Raw genomic sequence first — 21,643 nt, forward strand, 5'->3', positions numbered from 1 at the left:
CCCGGCGCCCGCTCGGCCCGCCCCCCGGCCCGCCCCCGGCCCGCCCCGCGCCGCCGCCGGGCTCCCCGAGCTCTCGACGCGCCGACGGCTGAACGGACGGACGGGTGGACGCGCCGGCGGCCGGGCGAGCGGAGCGCAGCGCGGTGAGTGCACGCGGACCCCGGCCCGCGCCCCGGGGCCCCCGGCTCCTCCTCTGCCGCGCTCCCCCGCTGAGTCCCGCCCCCGGCCCCCTTCCCCGGAGGGAACCGGGCCCTGGTCGGTTGGCACCGCTCTCCTCCCCCGCGCGTCCCCCCACCGCGGGCGGCCCAAGTTCTCCTGCTCCGGCGCACGCCCACCCCGGACCCCCTGCGCACACCCGGCCCCTCACACTCGGCTCTCTCACGTCTCTTGTGCGCGCACAGCTTCACCCACACGTGCCTTGCACACGGGCGGCCCCGGACACGCACGCCAGCCTCCACCCCGCTGCCTGTGAAGCGCGTGTGCCTCGCCGCTGTGTGTCTGTCCCACACGCCGCTCCCGTGTGTCACACGCATACCTGCGCGGGTGAGCAGACCCCCCTCCCACCCACACACCATGAATGCCTGCACAGGCCAATAGCTTCCTCGTTGGGGGACCCCGGCCCCCTCCACCCTCGTGGGCACCCCGCTTCATGCCCTCCTGACCCCGGTGGGGGCCCAGGCAAGCCCCCAGAGGCTTTGTTCCTTGTGGGGGAGCCTGGGTGGCTCCCGGGAGGACAGGCTGGGGTGACTGGCCCTGCCAACCTACCCCTCCTCTCCACCCCCACCCCCACACACCACCTCCCTGTCTCCTCTCCTCCTGGCCCGTCTCCTCCCTGTATCCTCTCCTCCTGCCCCCTCTCCAGGCAGGGGTGCCCTCTCGCACTTTGCTGTCACAGGGTCTCATTCCCCCCGCAGTGTGTGCCCACTACTTGGGCTGGCCCAAAGCTGGCCTGAGCCAGCAGGTGTCACCGTGACCGGCCAGAAATGGAAAAACGGAAAGAACATTTGGGTGCTGACTGTCACCCCGAGCCCCTCGCATGAAGGTGCAGCTGCAGGGCCCTCCTGGAGTCAGCTGGTGTCTGGGCCTGGCTCAAGCCTGTGGCTGAGTGATTGGGACTCTGAGCGTCCCCACGTGCAAACAGGGCTGAAGATCCCCGTCCCCCCCCCCGCCCCCCCAGGAGGAAGGGAGGGCCTGGGAACTACTGCTCCATCTATTGCTCCCCCCCTCCCCCCGCCTCCACCCGGTCCAGAGCCTTGGGAAGGGCAGTGGGCAGGGTGTGGATGGAGTCAGAGGCTCTTGCTCGGGAGGCGTGGAGTTGCCAGCCCCCACCGAGCCTGGCCCTGCCTGTTTGGTTTGGCTCTCAGCACGTTAGTATTATTTTAAAAAATTTAATTAGCTGTCAGCATTTGCAGATCGGTGAGCTTCACAGAAAAGTCCGGATTTCTGTCTTGTGAGAAATCGCAGGGTTCCGGCGGCTTGGGACCCATGTCGCCGGGGGTTGGTGCCCTTGGGTAGTTTGGCTTGCCTGCCGCCCCTGGGGTCGGGGCCGGGGCCCACTTGGCCGTAGTCCCCAGCCGGCCGCTTTCCGTTTGTAGCTCCCCCCAGACCTGCTGTAGAAACTGGGGTGTTCTTGCAGCAGCAGTGCCCACCCCAAGTGGGCCTGGGCTGGTGGGCACTCTTCCCGCTGTGGCCTTGCAGTCACTGTGACTCCAGGACCGCCAGGCCGAAGACCCCGAGTTCCCCAAGGCTGCAGGGCCTCCGGAGGACCTCAGTGTGTCCTGTTGGGCATCAGAATTCTGTGTCTGCTGTGGAGGGGAGCAGGGAGCACTTCCCTTCCCCACCCCTGGCTGGCCTTGGAGGAGGAGGGTGCTCTCTGCAGGGCGGGGCTCAGGCCGAGGGACAGGCTCCCAGCTCCCACTTCTTGGCGGCCTCTCGCTGGGTGGCGTGGGGCGGGGCGGTGGCTGTGTTAAGGCCTGGTTGCTGTGACTCTCTGCTCTCTTTCTGCCGCATGGATGCGGCTGAACTCGTGCCAGCCGACTGTGCCTGTGGTGGGTGGCTACCTGGAAGTTTGCTGGCTGGCTGAGGACTGGGCCTGTAGGCAGCACGCAGGACGTGGGGGGTGGACTCGGCCCCCAGCCTCGTCCCCGCACCTCCCGAGGCTTTCGTTCCTGCTACAGAGGAGGGTGCCAACAGCCTGTTCCGCCCTTCCCTGACCCTGTGTCTTCTCTTCTGTAAAGGGCTCACGGTCCTGAAATGGGGTGTTGGGGAGGGGAGCCTGGGGCCTGCTGCCCAGGAAGTGTCTGGGTGTTTCCCCTTTCTGGCTTCTTAAATCCTGATGTCCCACCACTCACCACCTGCCCCCCCCCGAACTGAAGGCCTGGTCCTGGGATGTAGTTCCAGCCTGCCAGGTAGGGTGACTGAGGCAACAGAGAATTGAATTAGGTTGACTTCAGACAGGTGTAGTTGCTATAAAGGCGCTGAAGCTGACAGGGCAGCCAACCCAGGTGGGAGGACAGGGTCCTCGGAGGAGGGGATCTCTGAGCTGAGATGGGAGCATGCAGGCTGAGGGCGCAGCTGGTGCAAACGGCCTTTAGTGGGGCCCTGACATGGTGTGCATGAGCCTTGGCGTGTTCGAGGGACGAGGGACTGAAAGGGAGGAGGCTGGAGCTGGTAGGGGAGGGGAGGAGGGGCAGGTCAGGGAGTTGGAAAGCTGCAGAGAAGTGTTTATCCAGGGAGCCACGAGCTCTGATTGCCATTTTAAGACAGCCTTCCTGGCGGCGCAATCTGGAGGCTGTGCGCACCCACCAAGAGCGTGCTGGCAGGAGTGGGGAGGCCCTCTCCGGGCCTGGGCCCGAGGGCAGGCTCCCCCTTGAGAAGCTACAGGGGAGGTGAGGAGGCAGGGCTGTCGACAGACCTTTGAGATCCAGGGTGATACATGCTAGTGAAGTAGGTGTTGGTGCAACCTTCTGACGGAATACTATGCAGCCGTGAAAAGGAGGCTCTGATCTTCAAGGTCCGCTGAGAGAAGAGAAGGTGGTGAACAGCGTGTGACATACAGTGTGTCTTGTGCCAAGTAAGAGCTGTACATCCGCATTTGCTCATATGCTCGTAGGCAAACGCGGGGAGGAAGCCCTGGGGTGAGTTGCCGTGGTCGCCTGTGCTTTGCCTGGAGGGCGTGTACAGGTGAGGGCCAGGGTGTAAGATCAGGTGACACGCCCACTGCCAGCCTTGTATTTTTGGATTTTGAACCACACCACTGTATTCGCTGTTTAAGCATTACATTAGAGTCAGACACAGCTGAACAGTTGGTGGGTGAGTGTTCGTTTGTGAGTTTTAAGTGCAGTGTTTAAGGACGGTTTCTAAGTTCCGTGCTTTACCGAACAGACTGACTTCTTCCTGGCACGGTATATAAAGGTTTTCACTGTGATGAAAATTAGATGCGAGCAAAGTCACGTTTTGCAAAGTTTGGCAATTGGACAAAAGAAAAAATGCCGCCCTTTTTCCTGTGGGAGTTTCCTTCTCCAGGTTTGACTGCTGGCTCTTCCTGGGGTGGGCACCATGGCACTTGGCGCCCCTTTCCCAGCCTGTTTCCGCAGTCCGCCTGCCAACGGGCTGGAGCTCAGCAACAGGTCCAGACCACGGGGGCCTGCTGGGCGCAAGGAAGTCCCCACCTCGGCGACCCACAAGGCTCAGATCCCACCTCTGCTGGTCTCAGGCCATGCTTTCTTCGGGACAGGACCCCGTCTGTCAAATGGTGTCATAACCCATCTCTTAGGGTTGTTGGAAAGAGGAAGGAAGTGATACCCAGTGGGTGCTGGTTGCTGTCCTTGGGAAAGCAATGCCAGGACCAGCTCCTCTGCCCCCTAGAGAGCTCCCTGTCTCGGGGAGACAGACGGATGCTCACTGTGAGGTCCCGAGGCGGCCGGGGACACCTGGGCTGCAAAGCAGAGGAAGCTGGCCCAGAACCTGGGTTGGGGGTGTGGGGCTGCTGTAGGTGGGACGTCAGCGGAGGCCAGTGGGTTTTGGGGGAGGGAGCACAGCAGGGGCAAATGACCCGGAGCAGCTGGAGGAAGGACCCCCGTGAGCATGGGGGTGGTCAGATCTGGGGATTCAGGGGGACTTTCAGTCTTACCCTGGGTGTGATGAGAAATCAGATGAGAGTGGGCCGATCTGACTGGGATTTTCAGGGATCCCTGGCTTCTGGGAGTGTGGTTGCAGCCTGCCTCTGGGAAGGTTGGGAACCCAGGGTGAGGATTGTGTGGGAGTAGCCGGGAGAGGCTGGCTGGACTCGGGGTTCCTTCCGTATGAGGGACCTTGAGTCCCCTCCTCACACCCAGCACTCAGGACAGCCTCTGGTGTGGGCCAGCCCGGGGTCCCTCCTGTAGCCATCCTGAGGGCCCCAAGGACCCCCGTAGGCAGTTCTGAAATGCTTCCGTCAGAGCGGTTCTAGGGGAGAGCATGGAGCCTCTGAGAGTTTGGGCATGGTCAGGGAGGGCTTCCTGGAGGGGGCGATACTTTCTCTGTAATGTGAAGGTTGAGGGGTGAACAGGAGAACACTGATTCCTCTCGGATGAGTTGGAGGGGAGGCAGGCTGTGAGGCTGGCCTCAAGCCCTGGACCAGACAAGGGAGGACCTGAAGTCCTGCTCACAGGGTGGCGGGTGGGCAGCCTCGGGCGTTTCTGAGCGGAGGGACGGGGGTCCGCCAGCCAGTGGGAGGCCTGGGCGGGTGACAGGGCAGGGGACAGGCTCAGCGTAGGTGGGAGGCTGGCTGCGGTCATGCAGCATGTGAGGACCAGGGCTGGGTGGGAGCCAGGTATGTCCACCTGGGGTCCTGCCCCGGGCCGGCTGGCCCTGGGTTGTGGGGTGCCGTGGCGCACAAACCACTAATTCCTTTCTTTCGGGCTGGTCCCTGCTCAGGGTCCCTGTGGGGTCAAGTCCTGCGTCATTTTGCACCATTGTCCTCAGGGTTGTTGGAATCTGGAAGCATTGCAAAAATGCCCGTCTTCTCATATATGGAGATTATTGCAAAGAAAGTGCTGGTTTGGGGAAAGGTTATTTCCTTCCTCAGGGTGGGGAGCCTGGCTTTTCGGTCGGGGGGGACGTGTGCTGCAGTGTGGGCGGCCAGGGCACCCCCGCCTGGGTCAGCGTCGGTGAGGAAGTGCTGTGCCTGTCTGCCAGGGGGTGTAGCTGGCGGGGAGCGTCAAGAGCCCTATGTGGCCAAGAGGGTGGGGGCCACCAGGCCCCATGTGCCCAGGAGTGGACGACCCTCTGAGGCCTTGGCAGCTTTTGCCTTCGAGCAGACTCTGCTGGCCTCAGGCCATCTCACCTCCTAGGGCCTGTTTCCTCGTCTGCAAACTGGGGCCAGCCCTCCTGGCTCTGCTCTCACTTGGAGCCCAGGAATGGCCTGGAGTGTGAGAAGAGGGGTCTGAGGTGCTGGGTGACGGTGGGGTGAGGACCCCGCCAGGCCAGGGCGCTGGTGCGCCTGCCTGGGCCTGGAAAATGGGGAGTTGGAGATGCGGGGTGAGGCTGCAGAGTCCCGACCTCCAGCCCGGCCTTCCGTACTCCAGATGGTCAGGACTCCATGAAGAGGGCACAGGGAGGGCATAAAAGGCAGCTGTGAATGCCCAGGAGAGACTTCCTGGTGGAGGGCATGCTGAGCTGGGTCTTTAGGATGACTAGGAGTTTGCTCAGGCCAGAAGGGTGTGCCTGGCAGAGGGCCCATAACAATGGGCAGACCTGAGGGGCTGTGAGATTGAGAGGAGCTGGGGCAGGCCCTTTACTGAATGCCTGGTTTGCCTGGCGCCCTGCTGTGGCCTTTCCATCTCCTCTGGAGTCTGCCCGTGTTGCCGGGAGGCTGTTGTGATTGGGCTCACGAGCATACAGGAGCGGGTCTGCTCTGGGGTCACGTGCTCCGAGCCGCCCACAGCCTGGGGGGAGCTGGGCTCACATTTGAACCCTGACCTCCAGGGTCCAGGGCTTGATCCCACTTGTTGCCCATCTCTGCTCCAGCAGAGTTGACTGACGGCCTTGGGGGCCCTTTGGGGACAGCCATGAGAAGTTTCTAAATTTCGGGGCCGTGCAAATAAATGGGGGTGCTGGCCTGGCAGAGGCCCCAGACGGTCACAGAGCCTCCCTGGCCGCACCGCCTTCCGGACGCTGATGCTTCGGAGGGTGGTCCAGGAGCCCAGGTCTGCCGGACCGGCCCCCTGCCCGTCTGCTTCATCTCACCTCCTGCCCATCCCTGTCTGTCTGCTTGTCTGTCTGTCTGCTGCTGCTTTCCCTCTGTGTCTCCGTGTCTCTGTCTGTCTCCCTGCCCCCACCCCCGACCCCAGAGTCCCTCCTTGGCCTCCGTGAGGCTCAGAGGAGGACCCAGGAGACACACACTTACGTATGAAGGGTGGACACACACCGGCGGTGGTTACGGTGGGACCACCACCTCCAGCTTAGCCAGCGACTTGCCAGGTGACGTCAGCTGAGCTTTTCTCCTTTGCTGAAGGCCCTTCTGGGATGAGTGCAGGTGACATTCACGTTGAGGACACATCTCATATCCTGTTCCCGTCCTGTGCTGGGGCCGGGCGAGTGAATCCAGCCACCCATCCCTACTCTCCCACCCACCAGAAATATCAGGGCTGAGCAGGAGAGCTGGGTCCCCGCCTCCGGCCCATGTGGGCGAGATGTCAGCTCCCAGCACGAGGAGGCAATCTGCCTGCCTTGGCCCCATGGGCATCTGGCCTGTCTGGTCAGAGGGGAGGTGGTAGCAGTACCAGCCTGCCCAGGGCACTGCGGGAGCCCAGAGCGTGGGGATGTGGGCAGAGCTGCCCGAGCTGAGGTTGGACAGGACGCGGGGTGCCGTAGGCGCTGACACCCCGGTCCCACCAGTGCAGCTGGAAACCCAGTGCGGCAGGCGTGCACAGGCTCACACTCACGCACACGCACTCCTACATGCTTAAACGTGCCTTGGGGACACACCTGCCCACACACATACTCACTTAGACTTCACATACACACAGACACACTTGCCTCACCCCCCTCTGCCACAACACTCCTGCTCTCACAGACCCGCAGGTTGTGGACATGCGTCTCTCGTGGAGGGATGCTTGGTCTTTCAGCTTCCCTGGAAAACGCACGTTGCTTCCGAAGGAGAAGGAAAACAGGAAGCCAGAGGCGGTCTGCGTGAGCCCAGAGGTAGGGGGAGAACCAGGTCCCAGCCCCGCTCGGGGAGTCCCCTCTCCTCCTCCAACGGTTTCTCAGTGTGCATGGACCTCTGGAGTCCAGGGGCTGGAGAAGGGCACGTGCCTGGTTTGGGAGGCTCTGAAGGAATGATGGACCCCAGAGTTGATCTTCTCCCTTTGCGTCCTTTTCAGGGAGAGACATTGGGCTTCCCAGGTGGCTCAGTGGCTAAAGAGTCCACTGCAGTGCGGGAGACACAGGAGACGTGGGTTCGATCCCTGGGTTGGGAAGATCCCCTGGAGGAGGGCATGGTAACCCCCTCTAGTATTCTTGCCTATGGATGGAGGAGCCTGGAGGGCTACAGTCCCATGCGGTCACATGGAGTCATGTGTAACGGCATACACACACACGCAGGAGAGGAATTAAATCCCTGTAAAGGCCAGTTTAGGACTGCCCCGGTGGCTCAGATGGTAAAGCGTCTGTCTACAATGCAGGAGACCCGGGTTCGATCCCTGGGTCAGGAAGATCCGCTGGAGAAGGAAATGGCAATCCACTCCAGTACTATTGCCTGGAAAATCCCCTGGACAGAGGAGCCTGGTGGGCTACAGTCCATGGAGTCGCAAAGAGTCAGACACGACTGAGCTACTTTTACCCTGTGTATGTGTGGTCCTGGGGGGGGTGGGTGATGGGTGAACCCATTCTCCATGTCTGGCAGGGAGGGAGCCCCTCCAGTAAGGACCAAGTGGATGACCCACTCACTGTACCAGGAGCAACTGACTTCTCTCAGGGCTTTTAATCACAAAATGTTGAAGCTTATTGAGTAGCATCTATTGAAAGGATCACACAGAATTTGTCTTTTAGGGAATTGCCTTGATTTTTCAGTGTTGTACGGCGCTTGCATTCCTGAGGTAAACCCTGCTTGGACACGATGTATTCTTACTGCTGTAATGTGCTGCTGGGTTCAATTTTCTGATATTTTACTTAGGGCTTGGCAGCACGATTCATAAGTGAGGCTGGCCGGCACCTCACTCTTGTCGTGCCCGCATCTGCTTTTGGTATCAGGACTTTTCCTAGTCTCATAAAACAGGAGGAGGAGGCCCCGTTCTTATTCTAGGCGCTGGAACAGTTTTTAGTAGAGTGGGAATTATCGTCAGCTCTGACTGGATCGGGTCTCGGGCTGGCCTCTGCAGCTACCTTTCGATTTCATCCCATAGCGCCCTGCGAGGGCAGCATGTTCTCCTCGCTGGATGGACGGGGGAAAGGAAGCTCAGGGTTGGAGCCTCTGGTCTGTGGTCAGACGGCAGGAGGTGGCTCCACTAGGCTGTGAACATGAGCCTGTCTGACACCCGCCCCCTGCTTTGCACACTGTTCACTGCGGTGCAGGACTCCTCTGAGACGCTGGCCTGCAAGGGAGCCACAGGCCTTGTTCTGGGCTGGAAGGAGCCCTGATGGAGCGAGAGCTCCCCTCACTTGCTCACGGTCTGCTGGCCCACCCGCCATCCGAGCATCCGCTTGTCTGCTGACCCGCTCCCTGCCCAGCCAGCCTGCTGTCCTTCAGCCCTTCGTCCCCCTGCTGATGCCCTCACTGTTAACCCACCTTCCCGTCCACGCTGCCTGCATCTCCTCACCCATCTTTCCACCCACCCGCCCCCATCCACCAGACATTTATCCACAGGCTGGTTACTCCTCCATCCACCGATCGGTCTTCACATCCGTCTTCCATCTGCCATTTATTCCCCAATCATCCCTGATCGGACTGCCATCCGTCAGACAGCCGTCCATCTCTTCGTCATTGTCCATCCACGTGCCAGTTCACGTACCCATCTGCTAGTCCACCTTCTCATCCACCTTCCCTCTGGTGCCCACCCATTCATCCATCCACCTGCCCTTGGGTCTTGGCCTTAAGGTTAGATTTGGGTGTGCAGAGATTCAGGAGAGAGGGCACCCTTGTTTGGAATAACAATATGAGCCGAAATGAGCGGCTGGGAACCAGAGCCTTAGAGTTTAGCAGGAATTACATATGTGGAGGGCAACTCAGAGAAATGGAGTAGGAAAGATAGGTGGGAGTTGGATGGTGAAGGACTTTGAAAGCTAACCCTAGGAGTTTTCACTTTATCCTTGGGCCAGGGGGATTCAACCCTGGTTCCATGAGTCCCAGAGAGTCTCTGAGACCCCTAAAATGGTAGGCATCAGTTTTTTCTTTATATAAGCCCATATATCTGTTACGACTTTCGGTTGCAAGTGATAGAAAGTGTAAGCAAGGTGGGTTCGTGACGTTGCAGAGTTCAGCTTATCGGTTAGCTTCAGGTCTGGCTGGATCCAGGTACTCGGCAGCTGTCACTGTGACTCTTTCTCTTTTCCTGTATCTTGGCTTTTTCTTTGCTTTCTGTTTTTTTTTTTTTTGAGTTGACCCCAGCCTCAGTCTCCACCTGACAACACGATGGCTTCAGGGACCCTCATTGTTAAATCAGTTCATACCTAATACGGTGGGAACAAGAGAGGCCGTTTGCCCAGTGTCTCACCTAAATTGGGCCTCATGGACTCAGGTTGGCCTGGTGTCCATCCCTGGGTTAGGCATTGTTGCGAAAGGAGTGAGAAGCACTGATGGCATGGCAATTGAGTGGTGTGGACCCCGGAAGGAAATCCAGGGGCCCTTCTTGGAAGGAGAGTGAGTGCACGATGGGTAATGAGAAGCTGTCCCATGTCCAAGGAACGCTCACATTTTCCTTTTGTGGTGGAGATGGGCAGATTAACCAAGAGATTGGAGGTGGTAGAGAACCATCAGAATTTCTAGCAACTGGAAGGCAGTCTGGCGAGAAGTCCTAGGCAGGTAGGACCACGGGCAAGCTGGAGGCCTGTCTGTCTGCCTGGGGCCGGGTGGAGGGCATGGGGACGCAGGTGGGGAGGGTGATGAGCTCAGCCTTGGCCGCGGGCAGGGCCATTGCTCACTGCTCCGCCCAGTGTGCTTCGTCTGTCCAGAGTCGTGACTCCTGGGGAAGGAAAATATCAGCTCTGCCCTGTGCCAGAAGCAGCACTTTCTTTTCTCCAGGGTTGATTGTGAGTCTTGGGTGTTCGTCTTTGTGATTTTTCACCTGCTTATGTTGGTAATGAGATTAGCGATTATACATGAAGGCTCAGCCCTCACTCCAGATTTAAGGAGATTTTAATCATTTTAGTTACTTTTTTTTTCCTTTCTCTTTATGAGCAAAGAGAGGGAAGGGAGGGGAAGAAGTCTGGCTGTTAAACTGGAAGGATGGTCTTCCCGGTGTTTTCACAAGCTCGCCCGTGGAGGGTCTCCAGGGCCATGAGTATGAGCACACGGGCCCCAACACCCGCTGCGGTCAGTACTTTCACCTCAGGTTGGCCCGAGACCCGGGGTCCCCTGCACTCCCTCTAGTCCCCATCCGCCTTGGGGGTCCCAGGCTAGTCCCCGGTGCCCTCAGCCGTGCCCACTGTCCCCTGGCCAGACCTGTCTTTTTGCAGTTGACGGCATAGGTCACTGAGATGTCTCTCCATGAGAAAGGGCAGGAATATCGGCCTTTAAAGATGGAAGCCAAGCCTCATCACTTTTCTTTGGGTGATTTGTGACTATTTTTCACATCTGTCCATTCCTGTCCATTTCTTCTGCCAACAGCTCTGTTTCCTTTTTCTGGGCAATTATAATAGGCTCTTTTCTTTTAAAAGTCTCTTCCCTCGTGAAAAAACACGCATACCAAAACGTACCCCAAAGTCCATGAAAGTCAGCATAGCAGTGAAGACACGCTCCTGTGACCACCACCACCTCTGACCCCGGAGGACACCCCTTCTTCCATGGTCCTTCGCCCACCCCGCCCCCACAGCACCCACCAGCCTCACTGGGCGTGGCTGTCTAGCCCTGCCCCCTGCTTGCTCTCCCTCCTTGACAATGAGAGTTTGACCTGGCTCCCTGCTTTCTGTGGCTAGAATCTTCCTCCGGCTTCCTGACACCTTCCTAACGTGCTGGGACCCGGTGATGCCTTCTGCCACCCTGTTGGAATAGTGTCCACCAAGACACTTTGCCGCGTCCCCTGGGGCCCTGGGCATGGGTGACTGACTGGCCTCCTCTTCTGACCTCCTCTTCTTCCTTGATTTTCACACCCCGACCTCTTTTCCGTCTTGCTGTTCCTGTCACCTCCTCTCCCTTTGTTCTTTGTCTCCCTGCGTGCCGGCCCCAGGGAGTGTAGCTGGTTCATGCCACAGGGCCTCCGCCCGTGCTCTTACCACCTCCTGGCTTGCTTCTCCCACATCCTGGCACGGCCACCGTGCTTGTGCCAGGAGACCCTCGGCCCAAGGGTCGCCGTCTTGGAGAGGCCCGTGCGGCCCCGTCTTGCCAGGGTCATCCCTCACAACCTCCTTGTTCCCTTCTTACATGTTATTTGTCTCTTCCGTCCACCAGGATGTTGGCCACACGAGGTCTTAGCCGCCGGGGGTCTTGTTCATGGCCGCGTCCTAGTACCTGTCATGGAGGCTGGCAGGCAGCAGGTGGGCAATGAGTGTCTGCAACGTGGAGGACCCAGGCTGTGTCCCTGGCCAGGCGGATCTACCTTCCGATATCTGAACCACCTTTTGCCGTTGGTGTCACTGTGGGCCCGTGTGGGCCTGCATTTCCTTATCTGTCAAGCATGGTTAAATAAAATCAACATGCTGGAAGTTCTCAGGCCAATGCTGGGCATTCCATCGGTGCCGAGGAAGCAAAGGTTAATACAAACCTGATCAACAGCTAACATCCCTCCTGACTTTTTGTGCCAAGAGCATGTTTATTTTTCCCAGAGAATTAAATGACTTCCTCTGATCAGACACGGAGCACCGGGTCATCCTCCGATTTCCCTTTTAGCCTTGGCTGCCAGGAAGCTTCCTACAACGGCGAGGTCTCGGGGGCGGCCCTGGCTTCCTGTTAGCTCTTCAGCACAGCACTTCTTTTCTCCTGCTCTCTCTGCTCCTTGACTGTTCACTTTCGGCTCCACAGCACACGTTTTATTACTTTTGACTGTAGAAGATACATATAAAACTGACCCGCTGAGCCATTTTTGAATGGACAGCTCAGTACTGGTAAGTCCATTCCCACTGTTGTGTGAGCGTCCCCACCATCCTCTCCAGAGCCGTCATCTTCCCAAGCCAACCCTCTTCCCCGTTAGACACTCGCCCCGCCCGCCCACCGCGCCCACCACCTTGCTGTCCGTCTCTGTGGAGCTGCCTTCTCTAAGGACCGCATGTAGGCGGATCTCACAGTCCGTGCTCGTGTGTCTGACTCGCTTCACCGAGCAGTGTTCTCCACGCTCATCCGTGTTGCCACAAGTGTTAGCACCTCCCTTATACGGTTGGGTAACATTCCGTTGTGTGCAGAGAACCATATAATGTTGATCCATCTGTCTGTTGATGGACGCCTGGGTTGCTGTTCCCTTTTGGCTAGTGTGATTAATGCTGTTGTGAACATCAGTGTGCAAACACTATTTCAGGACACGTGTTGTGGTGGTTCAGTCGCTGGGTTGTGTCTGACTCTTTGTGACCCCACGGACTGCAGCACGCCAGGCTTCCCTGTCCTTCAGCATCTTGCGGGGTTTGCGCAAACTCATGTCCGTTGAGTCGACATTTTAGGACATTACTTTCTTACCTTTCTGAGCCTGGGGTGATCCCAGCCCAAATTATATAGAAAGTAAAGCTAGGTTTGGGGGTAGTCTCTCGGCTTAGGCTCCCTGACCTGCTCTCGTGCGCACGCACGCGCGTGTGTGTGTGTGTGTGTGCATCTGTGCGTGGCAGAGCCTGTGGTCCCCGCTGGCGCCCAGGCTGCTCCTCCTCCTGGCTCACGCCGGCACCCTCTCCAGACGCTCACCCTTGGCCGACAGGCGTTGCTCCCCCCACCCCCGCAGGCCCAGGAGGTGATCTCCGGCTGTGGTCCCTCCGCCATCGACAGCAGGTGACCCTCGGATGTGCCTGACGGGGTGAGCCCTGGGTGCTCCCCGTGGAGCACTTCGGCCGAGACGGCACCGTTGCCATCATGCCCCCTTTTCTCTTCTCCCGAGGGTTCTTCCGGTGGGCCCCGTGCTCAGAGCCCCATCTCGGGCTCTGCCTCTGAGGGGCGCCAGCGTGCCACTCCAGCTTTCCCTCCCGTGCTTGTGTGTCTTGTGTGGCTGCGCGGATGATGTCAGATTCTCACACCGTTGACCTTCCAGGCCGCCTGGGTAGGAGCGGGCTCCTTGGTTGGTGTTTAGTCGCTCAGTGGTGTCCGACTCTTTGCAGCCGCATGGACTGCTCCCTGTCCTTCACCGTCTCCCGGAGCTTGCTCAAACTCATGTCCCTCGAGTTGGTGATGCCATCCAGCCATCTCACCCTCTGTCGTCCCCTTCTCCTCCTGTCCCCAATCCCTCCCAGCATCAGAGTCTTTTCCACTGAGTCAACTCTCCGCATGCGGTGGCCAAAGTATTGGAGTTTCAGTTGCAGCATCAGTCCTTCCAGTGAATATTCACGGTTAATTTCCTTTGGGATTGACTGGTTGGATTTCCTTGCAGTCCAAGGGACTCTCAAGAGTCTCCTCCAACACCACAGTTTGAAAGCATCATTTCTTCAGCACTCAGCCTTCTTTGTGGTCCACCTCTCACATCTGTGCCTGACTGCTGGAAAAACCATAGCTTTGACTATACAGACCTTTGTTGGCAAAGTGACATCTCTGGTTTTTAATATGCTCTCTAGGTTTCGAGGCTCCTTGGAGTGGACTTCTTGGAGTGGGCACGATTCCCCAGCTTCTACTTAGAGAAGAGACAGTTCCTAGCCCGGAACACTAGGCGGTTCCGGTAGAGACTCTAGGCAGGAAGAAGCAGGGACCCCCACCTCCCCTGGGACTCTCTTGCTTGTGTGTAGACAGGAGAGGCCTGGGAGGGTTCCAGGGGATAGAAATGGGGTGCCAGGGGGAGCCTCGTGATGCCGATGGACAGTGAGTGTGGACCTGCCGTCAGGCTCAGCTTCAGATTTTCCTAGAGAAATTGGAAATCCAGGTTGACTGTAAAAATGTTCTGATTTTATGTGTCATGACGTTAAATCAAAAATATAAATTAGTAACACTGCAACGTTAATAACAGCAACTAGTTTCAGAAGCACTGTGTGGGTTCCAAACATACCCTGTGGACAGACGGTGGGGTGGCTGGTTGGCGCTCACCCTCTGCTTGGACTTGGGGGCAGCGGGCAGCGGTCTGGACAGGCTTCTGGGAGATGCTGGGGCCAGCGCTGCTCTGTGAGGTGGCGGCCAGCAGGCCAGGTGGTCCCGATTACTCGTGTGCTTGTAACTGGTATGTCTACAAGGGTCCTGAGTGTTTATTTCCCTTCTGTCATTCCAAGCTGCTTGAGAGCCTCAGCGTTTGGCTGTGTCTGCCTCGGGTTTAAAAGAAAGATGCCCCACAGATATTTTTAAAGTTTTGAAGCCACACCAGCATCGTCTGGGGTTGCCCAGTAAAGACGTAGGATGCCCAGTTACGTTGGAATTTCAGAGAAACGATGGAATAAGTATCTCCCAAATATTGCACAGGACTGACTTAGTACCAAGCAATGATGCCTTGTTTATCTGAAATTCCTCTGTAACTGCATGTCTTGTATTTTTATTGGCTAGCTCTGGCAAGCCTGTTCTCGTCAGAATGAGAAGGCTCAGCGAACTGGAGAAAGGAAGAGTTCCCTTATCTTTTGAGTCACTGTCTGTCACGTGAGGCCAGACCCCACGCTCAGTAGTGGAGCCTTGGTAGTGGTGATGAGTTGGTGCCCCGTGTGGGGGGCACCAGGGTGGCCTTGCCAGCTCCCAGAGTGTGAATCCGGGGCTTCTGTGGACTGGTGCATTGTATTCCACTTATGGGGATGGGGGTCATCTGAATGGAGGAACATGAGTCTGTGTTTGGGGGGTCAGGGACAGAAGCTCGCAGCCGGGCAGTGAGGGCAGCGGAGGTGTGGTCAGCGTCACCACCCCCTGTTCCCTGGGCGCCCTGTGGATGCGAGGCTGTGGGACGGTAGGCATGTCTCCCTGGGCACCCTTGGAAGACAGCCTTGCTGAGCGAGCCCAGGCCCTGCCCTGCCCACACCCCGCTTGTGAGACCCTGGCCCCGGGGCTGCATCAGAACCCCTCCCTGGCAGAGCTGTGGTCAGCCTGGGCCACCCCACCTCCCCGCTGCTGCCCGAGCCTGCCCTGGGCCTGCAGAGCGGGACGCCCCCAGCCGAAGGCGTCTCCCATCTTCCTTCCCGTCTAAAGGCCTCTTATTTCTGTCTCTTGGTGATGGAGCGTGAGGCCCCGAGAGGACGCCCATCACCGGCCGTCACCGACCATCACCACAGGCTGCAGATCCCTCGGGGGGACCCCGCGGGTCAGGAGAGCCCAACGCCCGCCCCGCACGCACGAGTGCCCCTTTGACAGTGTCTGCTCCAGGGCTCACGTAGGCTGCTGGCACAGTGACAGTCGTAGTCTTCTTATCGTCATCGTGCGTGCCTTACCCAGCTTGGCTCATCTGCGGGTGTCGGGAGAGCCTGGGGGAGCCTCTGTGTCTCCCTGGTCCCCGATGAGCCCCTCCCTCGGGCCCGGGTCCCCCAACCCCGGCCCAGCCACAGGCCCTGGGCAGTCCGCCACAGGGTCTCCGTGTGTCCCCCGCTCTCTGGCTGCAGGAGGTCGAGAACCCTCTCTCAGCCCTTCCCCCCGTGATTCCTCTTTTTAGGTTGGAAGGGGGGCCCCTCTGCAGAAGCCAGGCATTTGGGGGGCTCTGTCCGGCAGGGGCCCTGGGAGAACAGCAGCGGGCACCCCCGGAACGGCGTTTGGATCCGAGAACCAGCCGCGTGGAGATCGTGCCCTCGCAGTCCTCTCTCGCGTGCGGGTTCCCCGTTGGCTTGCGTGTCTCCGGGGACCGGGAGCTCCCTCTGTCCCTGCAGCGCCGTCTGTCTCTGACCCAGAGAGGCTGCCTTTGTTCCCCCATCTTTGTGGTCTGTCATGTCGATCTCGGGCCTCCTTGCTGTGGCGTCTTCCACCCGCCTGAGGTGGGCTGTGGGGGTCAGCCCTCGCCCAGGGACTCCCTGGCTTCTGGCCCCACTGCGCACGTGCTCCTGTCCTCACTTGCATCCTTACCGTCCTCACCTGGACCGTCTCCGGGCTTCTCAAACTCAGCCTGGCCCAGTCTCTTCTGCCCCTCGTGGCCCTTCTCCATGGAAGCCCCAGCTCCATCCATCCTTCCAGACGCTCGGGCCCAGACCTCCTCTTCTGGACTCCTTACCCGCCACCCAGGCTGTCAGCCGGCCCTGCCACGCCCTCTCCCGCTGCCCATCATTTGCCCAGCTTCCTGCTCTCAACGCGGCAGCAGAGAAGCACTTTGAGTCGAGCATCCTGTCCGGTCATTCCCGGCTCCGGGGCTCACTGGCCGTATCCACCCGGCCCTTGCTTGCTGGGCTCCACCGTGGAGGGTGGACCCTGCGGGTGGGGGGAACCCCTCTCCCCGGCCCAGTCCTGCCTCAGGCCCTTTGCACTCGCAGTCTCTGCTCTGCTGTGCTTTGCCTCCCGCGGGGGACGGGGCTCAGGCCCCCGCTCGAAGGTCACTTCCTCAGAGAAGCCTTGCCCGACTCCCCTGGCTGACACAGCCTCTGCCCTGCCCCGGCCTCTTCCTGTCCCATTTCCTGGCTTTCATTCGTTTACGTCTCCATTGTCCTCTCGGCTGCCTGGCGTTCAGTAACCTCCGGAGGCCCTGTGGGCTGGCACCTGCCTCGCCACGCAGGGGCCACAGCGCTGGCGGACAAGCCCCGTCTGGAGGGCGCCGGCTTGGGGGGGCCCGTGCCCCCCGTCCTGGCCGAGTGGCTGCGGATGCGGGCTGCTGCTGCTGCTCTGCGGCCGCCGAGCCGCGCTGTCACCGCCCCGCGGGCCGGGCCCTCGTGCCACAGTCGTGTCCCCCCGTGTTCTGCCACGTTTCTCCCGTGTTCTCTCGTTTCTCCCGTGTTCTCTCATCATTTCTCCCGAGTTCTCTCGTTTCTCCCGTGTTCTCTCATGTTCTTCCGTGTACTCTCATGTTCTCCCGTGTTCTCTCACCGTTTCTCCCGTGTTCTCTCACCGTTTCTCCTGTCTTCTCTCATTGTTTCTCCCGTCTTCTCTCACCGTTTCTCCCGTGTTCTCTCATCATTTCTCCCGAGTTCTCTCATCATTTCTCCCGAGTTCTCTCGTTTCTCCCATGTTCTCTCATGTTCTTCCGTGTACTCTCATGTTCTCCCATGTTCTCTCATCGTTTCTTCCGTGTTCTCTCATCATTTCTCCCGTGTTCTCTCACCGTTTCTCCCGTGTTCTCTCGTTTCTCCCGTGTTCTCTCATGTTCCTCCGTGTACTCTCATGTTCTCCCGTCTTCTCTCACCGTTTCTTCCGTGTTCTCTCATCATTTCTCCCGAGTTCTCTCATCATTTCTCCCGAGTTCTCTCGTTTCTCCCATGTTCTCTCATGTTCTTCCGTGTACTCTCATGTTCTCCCATGTTCTCTCATCATTTCTCCCGTGTTCTCTCACCGTTTCTCCCGTGTTCTCTCACCGTTTCTCCCGTGTTCTCTCATCATTTCTCCCAAGTTCTCTCGTTTCTCCCGTGTTCTCTCATGTTCTTCCGTGTACTCTCATGTTCTCCCATGTTCTCTCACCGTTTCTCCCGTGTTCTCTCACCGTTTCTCCCGTGTTCTCTCATTGTTTCTCCCATGTTCTCTCACCGTTTCTCCCGTCTTCTCTCGTTTCTCCCGTGTTCTCTCATGTTCTTCCGTGTACTCTCATGTTCTCCCGTGTTCTCTCACCGTTTCTCCCGTCTTCTCTCATTGTTTCTCCCGTGTTCTCTCATTGTTTCTCCCGTGTTCTCTCATGGTGTTCTCCTGTGTTCTCCCGTGTTCTCCCGTGTTCTCCCACATTCTCTTGTCGTGTTTCCTCTTTCGCTCTGTTAAAAACATAGTAAAGTGAAGTCCCTATCCTTATATTTCTTAGGTGTGAAATTTACAAACTTAAAATACTAGTGGCGTCGCTTCATTGTGTTCGTTTCTAAATCAGAGCACTTTAGCAGTGACTGACGTAGCTCCGGGGCGGGGAGTGGGTGGGGAGGGACCCCTAGTCTCTGACCAGGAGCACGCGGCCCCGGGCGGTGCAGGCCTGCTCCCGAGTCGCGGCAGGTCCCCGGGCCGTGGGACCAGTGACCTTTGTGAGGATGGAGGTGAGGGGACGAGTGAGGACCTGTGAGAAGGCGACATTTGAGTAGCTTGTAGAGGAGGCTGAGGAAGGGTTGCGGGGGTCACATGAGGGCCCTGGAGGGCAGGTCGGGGTGGCTCCCACAGGGAATCCAGGCTGCTCCTTGCTGGCCGGGAAGCCGTGGGGTCAGCCGCTCTCAGAGCACACTGGCTTTGCAGAGAAAGCGATCAGGGAGAGGGAGGCGGCAGGCGGCTTCCAGGGTACTGGTGGGAGGAGGAGAGTGTGCGGCTAGAGCGGGGCAGGGCTGTGGTGATGGAGGTGGGTGGGCTGAGGCGGGTAAGAGGGGCTGGCAGGGCTGTGGTGATGGAGGTGGACGGGCAGGGGTGGGTAAGAGGGGCTGGCAGGGGTGGGTGGAAGGAGGCGGGCAGGGCTGGGTGGAGAGGGGCGGGCTGTGGTGATGGAGAGGCGCTGGCAGGGTGGATGGAGGAGCAGGACAGAGGCGGGGAGCTGTTCACAGGGCCCCATGAATAGACGGCATTGGCTGTGTGTGTGCGTGCACGTGTGTGTGTGTGTGCACGTGTGTGTGTGTGTGCAGGACAGTGTGCATACAAGGCTAATTCTGCAAACGGCAGTAACGTTTGCTGAGGAGGTTGGCAGAAGGCTGCCTTGCAGCTAAGCTTGCAGTCATGGGAGGTCTGTTGGGGGTTGTTCCTGAGCCCTGGGACCCGAGGGCCACAGTGGTGGGGGGCTTGGTTGCTGCGTGAGACCTGGGAGGGCCTGGTTCCTGCCTCGCATCCACCTGGCTGTGTCCTCTGGCTGGCTGTCCCGGGCCTTTGGGCGCGTGGCTGGGAGTCAACCTGGATTTCGGGGGGAGATAAGCTGGGTGCTGCCGTGTGCACATGCCTGGGACCGTGTGTGCAAGAGCACCCGTGGTGTCCCAGCACATGGGCGAGGCTTGGTGACACAGTGCTCATAACTGCCTGGAGGACCGTGGTGGGGCCTCTGCCTGCCCGTCACCGCGTGCCTGTGGCCGTGTGCCCAGTGAGCACGTGTGATTGTGTGTGTGTGTGCATGCAGGACTGGGGGCAGAGGGTCCCACTCGGGGACATGTCGGAAGGCGGGTGAGGGCGGGGGCCGCGGCCCTGAGCTAGGTGCTGGCGACCCTCTACATCACCCAGATGAGAACCGCGGTGACCTGTCTGCAGCGTCTGAGCAGGTGGGAGTGTGTGTGCAGGGATGTGGGCCGAGTTCTGCGTGCGGACGGAGGCGGTGAGGCTGTCCAGCTGTGCCCCCACGTGCTGGCGTGTGTGCCGGGCGTGCACGCGAGTGCCCCCACCCCCACCATGCGGTGCTGACCCCTATCCTTTCCGATTCCCCCAGGGCCTTGCGGGAGAGGACGGTCCGTCTGGAGGCTGCACGTGGCCCGCTGTGGGGCATGGCACGACTCGGGGAGCCTGTGGGAGCCTGGCTGGCCCTGGCCCTGGCCCTGGCCCTGAGTCCCGGCGGTGCAGCGGCCCCAGGGCAGGACTGCACGGGCGTCGAGTGCCCCCCACTGGAGAACTGCATCGAGGACGCGCTGGAGCCGGGGGCCTGCTGCGCCACGTGCGTGCAGCAGGGCTGTGCCTGCGAGGGCTACCAGTACTACGACTGCCTGCAAGGTGGCTTCGTTCGCGGCCGCGTGCCCGCCGGCCAGTCCTACTTCGTGGACTTCGGCAGCACTGAGTGCTCCTGCCCGCCGGGCGGCGGCAAGATCAGCTGCCAGTTCATGCCCTGCCCGGAGCTGCCACCCAACTGCATCGAGGCCGTGGTGGCGGCGGACAGCTGCCCACAGTGTGGCCAGGTGGGTTGCATCCACTCCGGCCGCAAGTACGCCGCCGGCCACACCGTCCGCCTGGCGCCCTGCCGGGCCTGCCACTGCCCCGACGCGGGCGGCGAGCTCATCTGCTACCCGCTGCCCAACTGCCACGGAGATGCCACCCCCGGAAACGCCTCGGACGCCGAGGAGGGGGACCCTGAGCGGCACTACGAGGACCCCTACAGCTACGACCAGGAGGCGGCCGAGGCAGAGGCCCTGGCGGGCGAGCTCCAGGCGGGCGCTGGGGGCCCGGCCGCTCTGGGAGGCGGGGGTCAGCCCCCTTCAGCCCTCCAGGCCACTCTCTGGCCAGCCACCCTCCCCAGGCCCACGGCAGCCGCCGCTCTGGGTCCCCCGGCCCCCGTGCAGGCCAAAGCCAGGAGAGTGACAGACGACGGTCAGGAAGACAGGGAGGCGCCGGCCGGCCGGGAGCAGCTGGCCGCAGGTGGCCCCCGGGGGCTGGACGGACGGCCCACAGCAGGCCCGATGCTGGCTCACCCTGTCCGGGAGGAGAGGGCTGAGGCCAGGGCCGGGGTGGAAGAGAACCTCATCCCCGACGTGCAGGCCACGCACCGCAGTGCCGGGCCCCCTCCCACGCTCAGTGTGCCCGGCATCGTCCTGACCGAGACCACGCAGGGCCCCCCCGCGGGCCCCACCGAGCCCAGTGCCCCTGCCACCCTGACCACGCTTCAGCAGGAGGTCCCCCGCGCCCCGCCAACCCAGGAAGTGCCCCAGCAGCCGGCCAGGCCCCGGTCCCGGCTGGAGGAGGAGGAGGACCCCAACTCCGTGCACTCTGTCCCCAGAGGCGGCCTGGAAGGTAAGACTCTTCCCTGGCTCCTCCAGGGAACCTCGTCCAGCGGAGGGCGTCTTCGGGTCCTGGTGCCAGCCCAGGTCTGTGCTCAGCTGGAGAGGGGTTGGGTGGGGGGTCTGTGGCCGAGCCCCACCCCTCTGAGGGAGCCCTGGGAACCTGTTGTCTGGAGACCTCTGTCCACGGCAGGGAGTCCACGTCCTGTCCAGGCCTGGGTTGTTCACTGTGAAGACCTTCACTGGGCATCAGCCGTGGGCAGGCCCTGTGGGACCCTGGGGAGGCAGGCATGGGCCCGGCTGGCCCTGGTCCGTGGGCTGTGAGCGGGCCACCCCTGGGCGGGGTCCAGGAGGGTTTCCTGGGGACGGGGGCCCCATCGTTCCAGAGCTGTGGCCCTTGGCGGGCGTCCACGGTGTGCTGAGGCTGAGACTGCAGGCCCCCGGCCCGGCGGCTCCTTCCCTGCATCCTGCTCTCAGTGGACGGCACAGAACTCGCCCTCACTGAGTGCCTGCCCCGTCTGTGGCTCGATCCCCACACAAGCTGGGCGCTGGGCTCCTGATTTTCAGCTCACCAGGTCGAGGGTGGAAAGGTGTGGTTCGTGGTCTCACGGCAGGAGGTGGCGGGCTGCCACCAGGGCAGCGGGCTTCC

At 60.3% G+C, this 21,643-nt stretch overlaps 1 protein-coding gene across 4 annotated transcripts in view; it reads left to right on the plus strand.

Annotated features, from left to right (window-relative positions):
• Positions 1 to 21,643, plus strand: part of FBLN2 (fibulin 2) — an 89,820-nt gene that overhangs the window by 26,049 nt on the left and 42,128 nt on the right. For 2 of the 4 annotated variants that reach the window (XM_040246675.1, XM_040246676.1), the window contains exons 1-2: positions 70 to 143; positions 19,719 to 21,007. In XM_040246675.1, coding sequence (XP_040102609.1) covers positions 19,774 to 21,007 — 1,234 coding nt within the window. In that variant the 5' untranslated portion in view covers positions 70 to 143; positions 19,719 to 19,773. Of the gene's footprint in view, positions 1 to 68; positions 144 to 19,718; positions 21,008 to 21,643 lie in introns of those variants that run through there. The other 2 variants (XM_040246673.1, XM_040246674.1) reach the window with 2 other exon arrangements.

This window comes from Oryx dammah, unplaced genomic scaffold (assembly GCF_014754425.2).
Source record: "Oryx dammah isolate SB20612 unplaced genomic scaffold, SCBI_Odam_1.1 HiC_scaffold_9, whole genome shotgun sequence".
Classification (NCBI taxonomy): Eukaryota; Metazoa; Chordata; class Mammalia; order Artiodactyla; family Bovidae; genus Oryx; species Oryx dammah.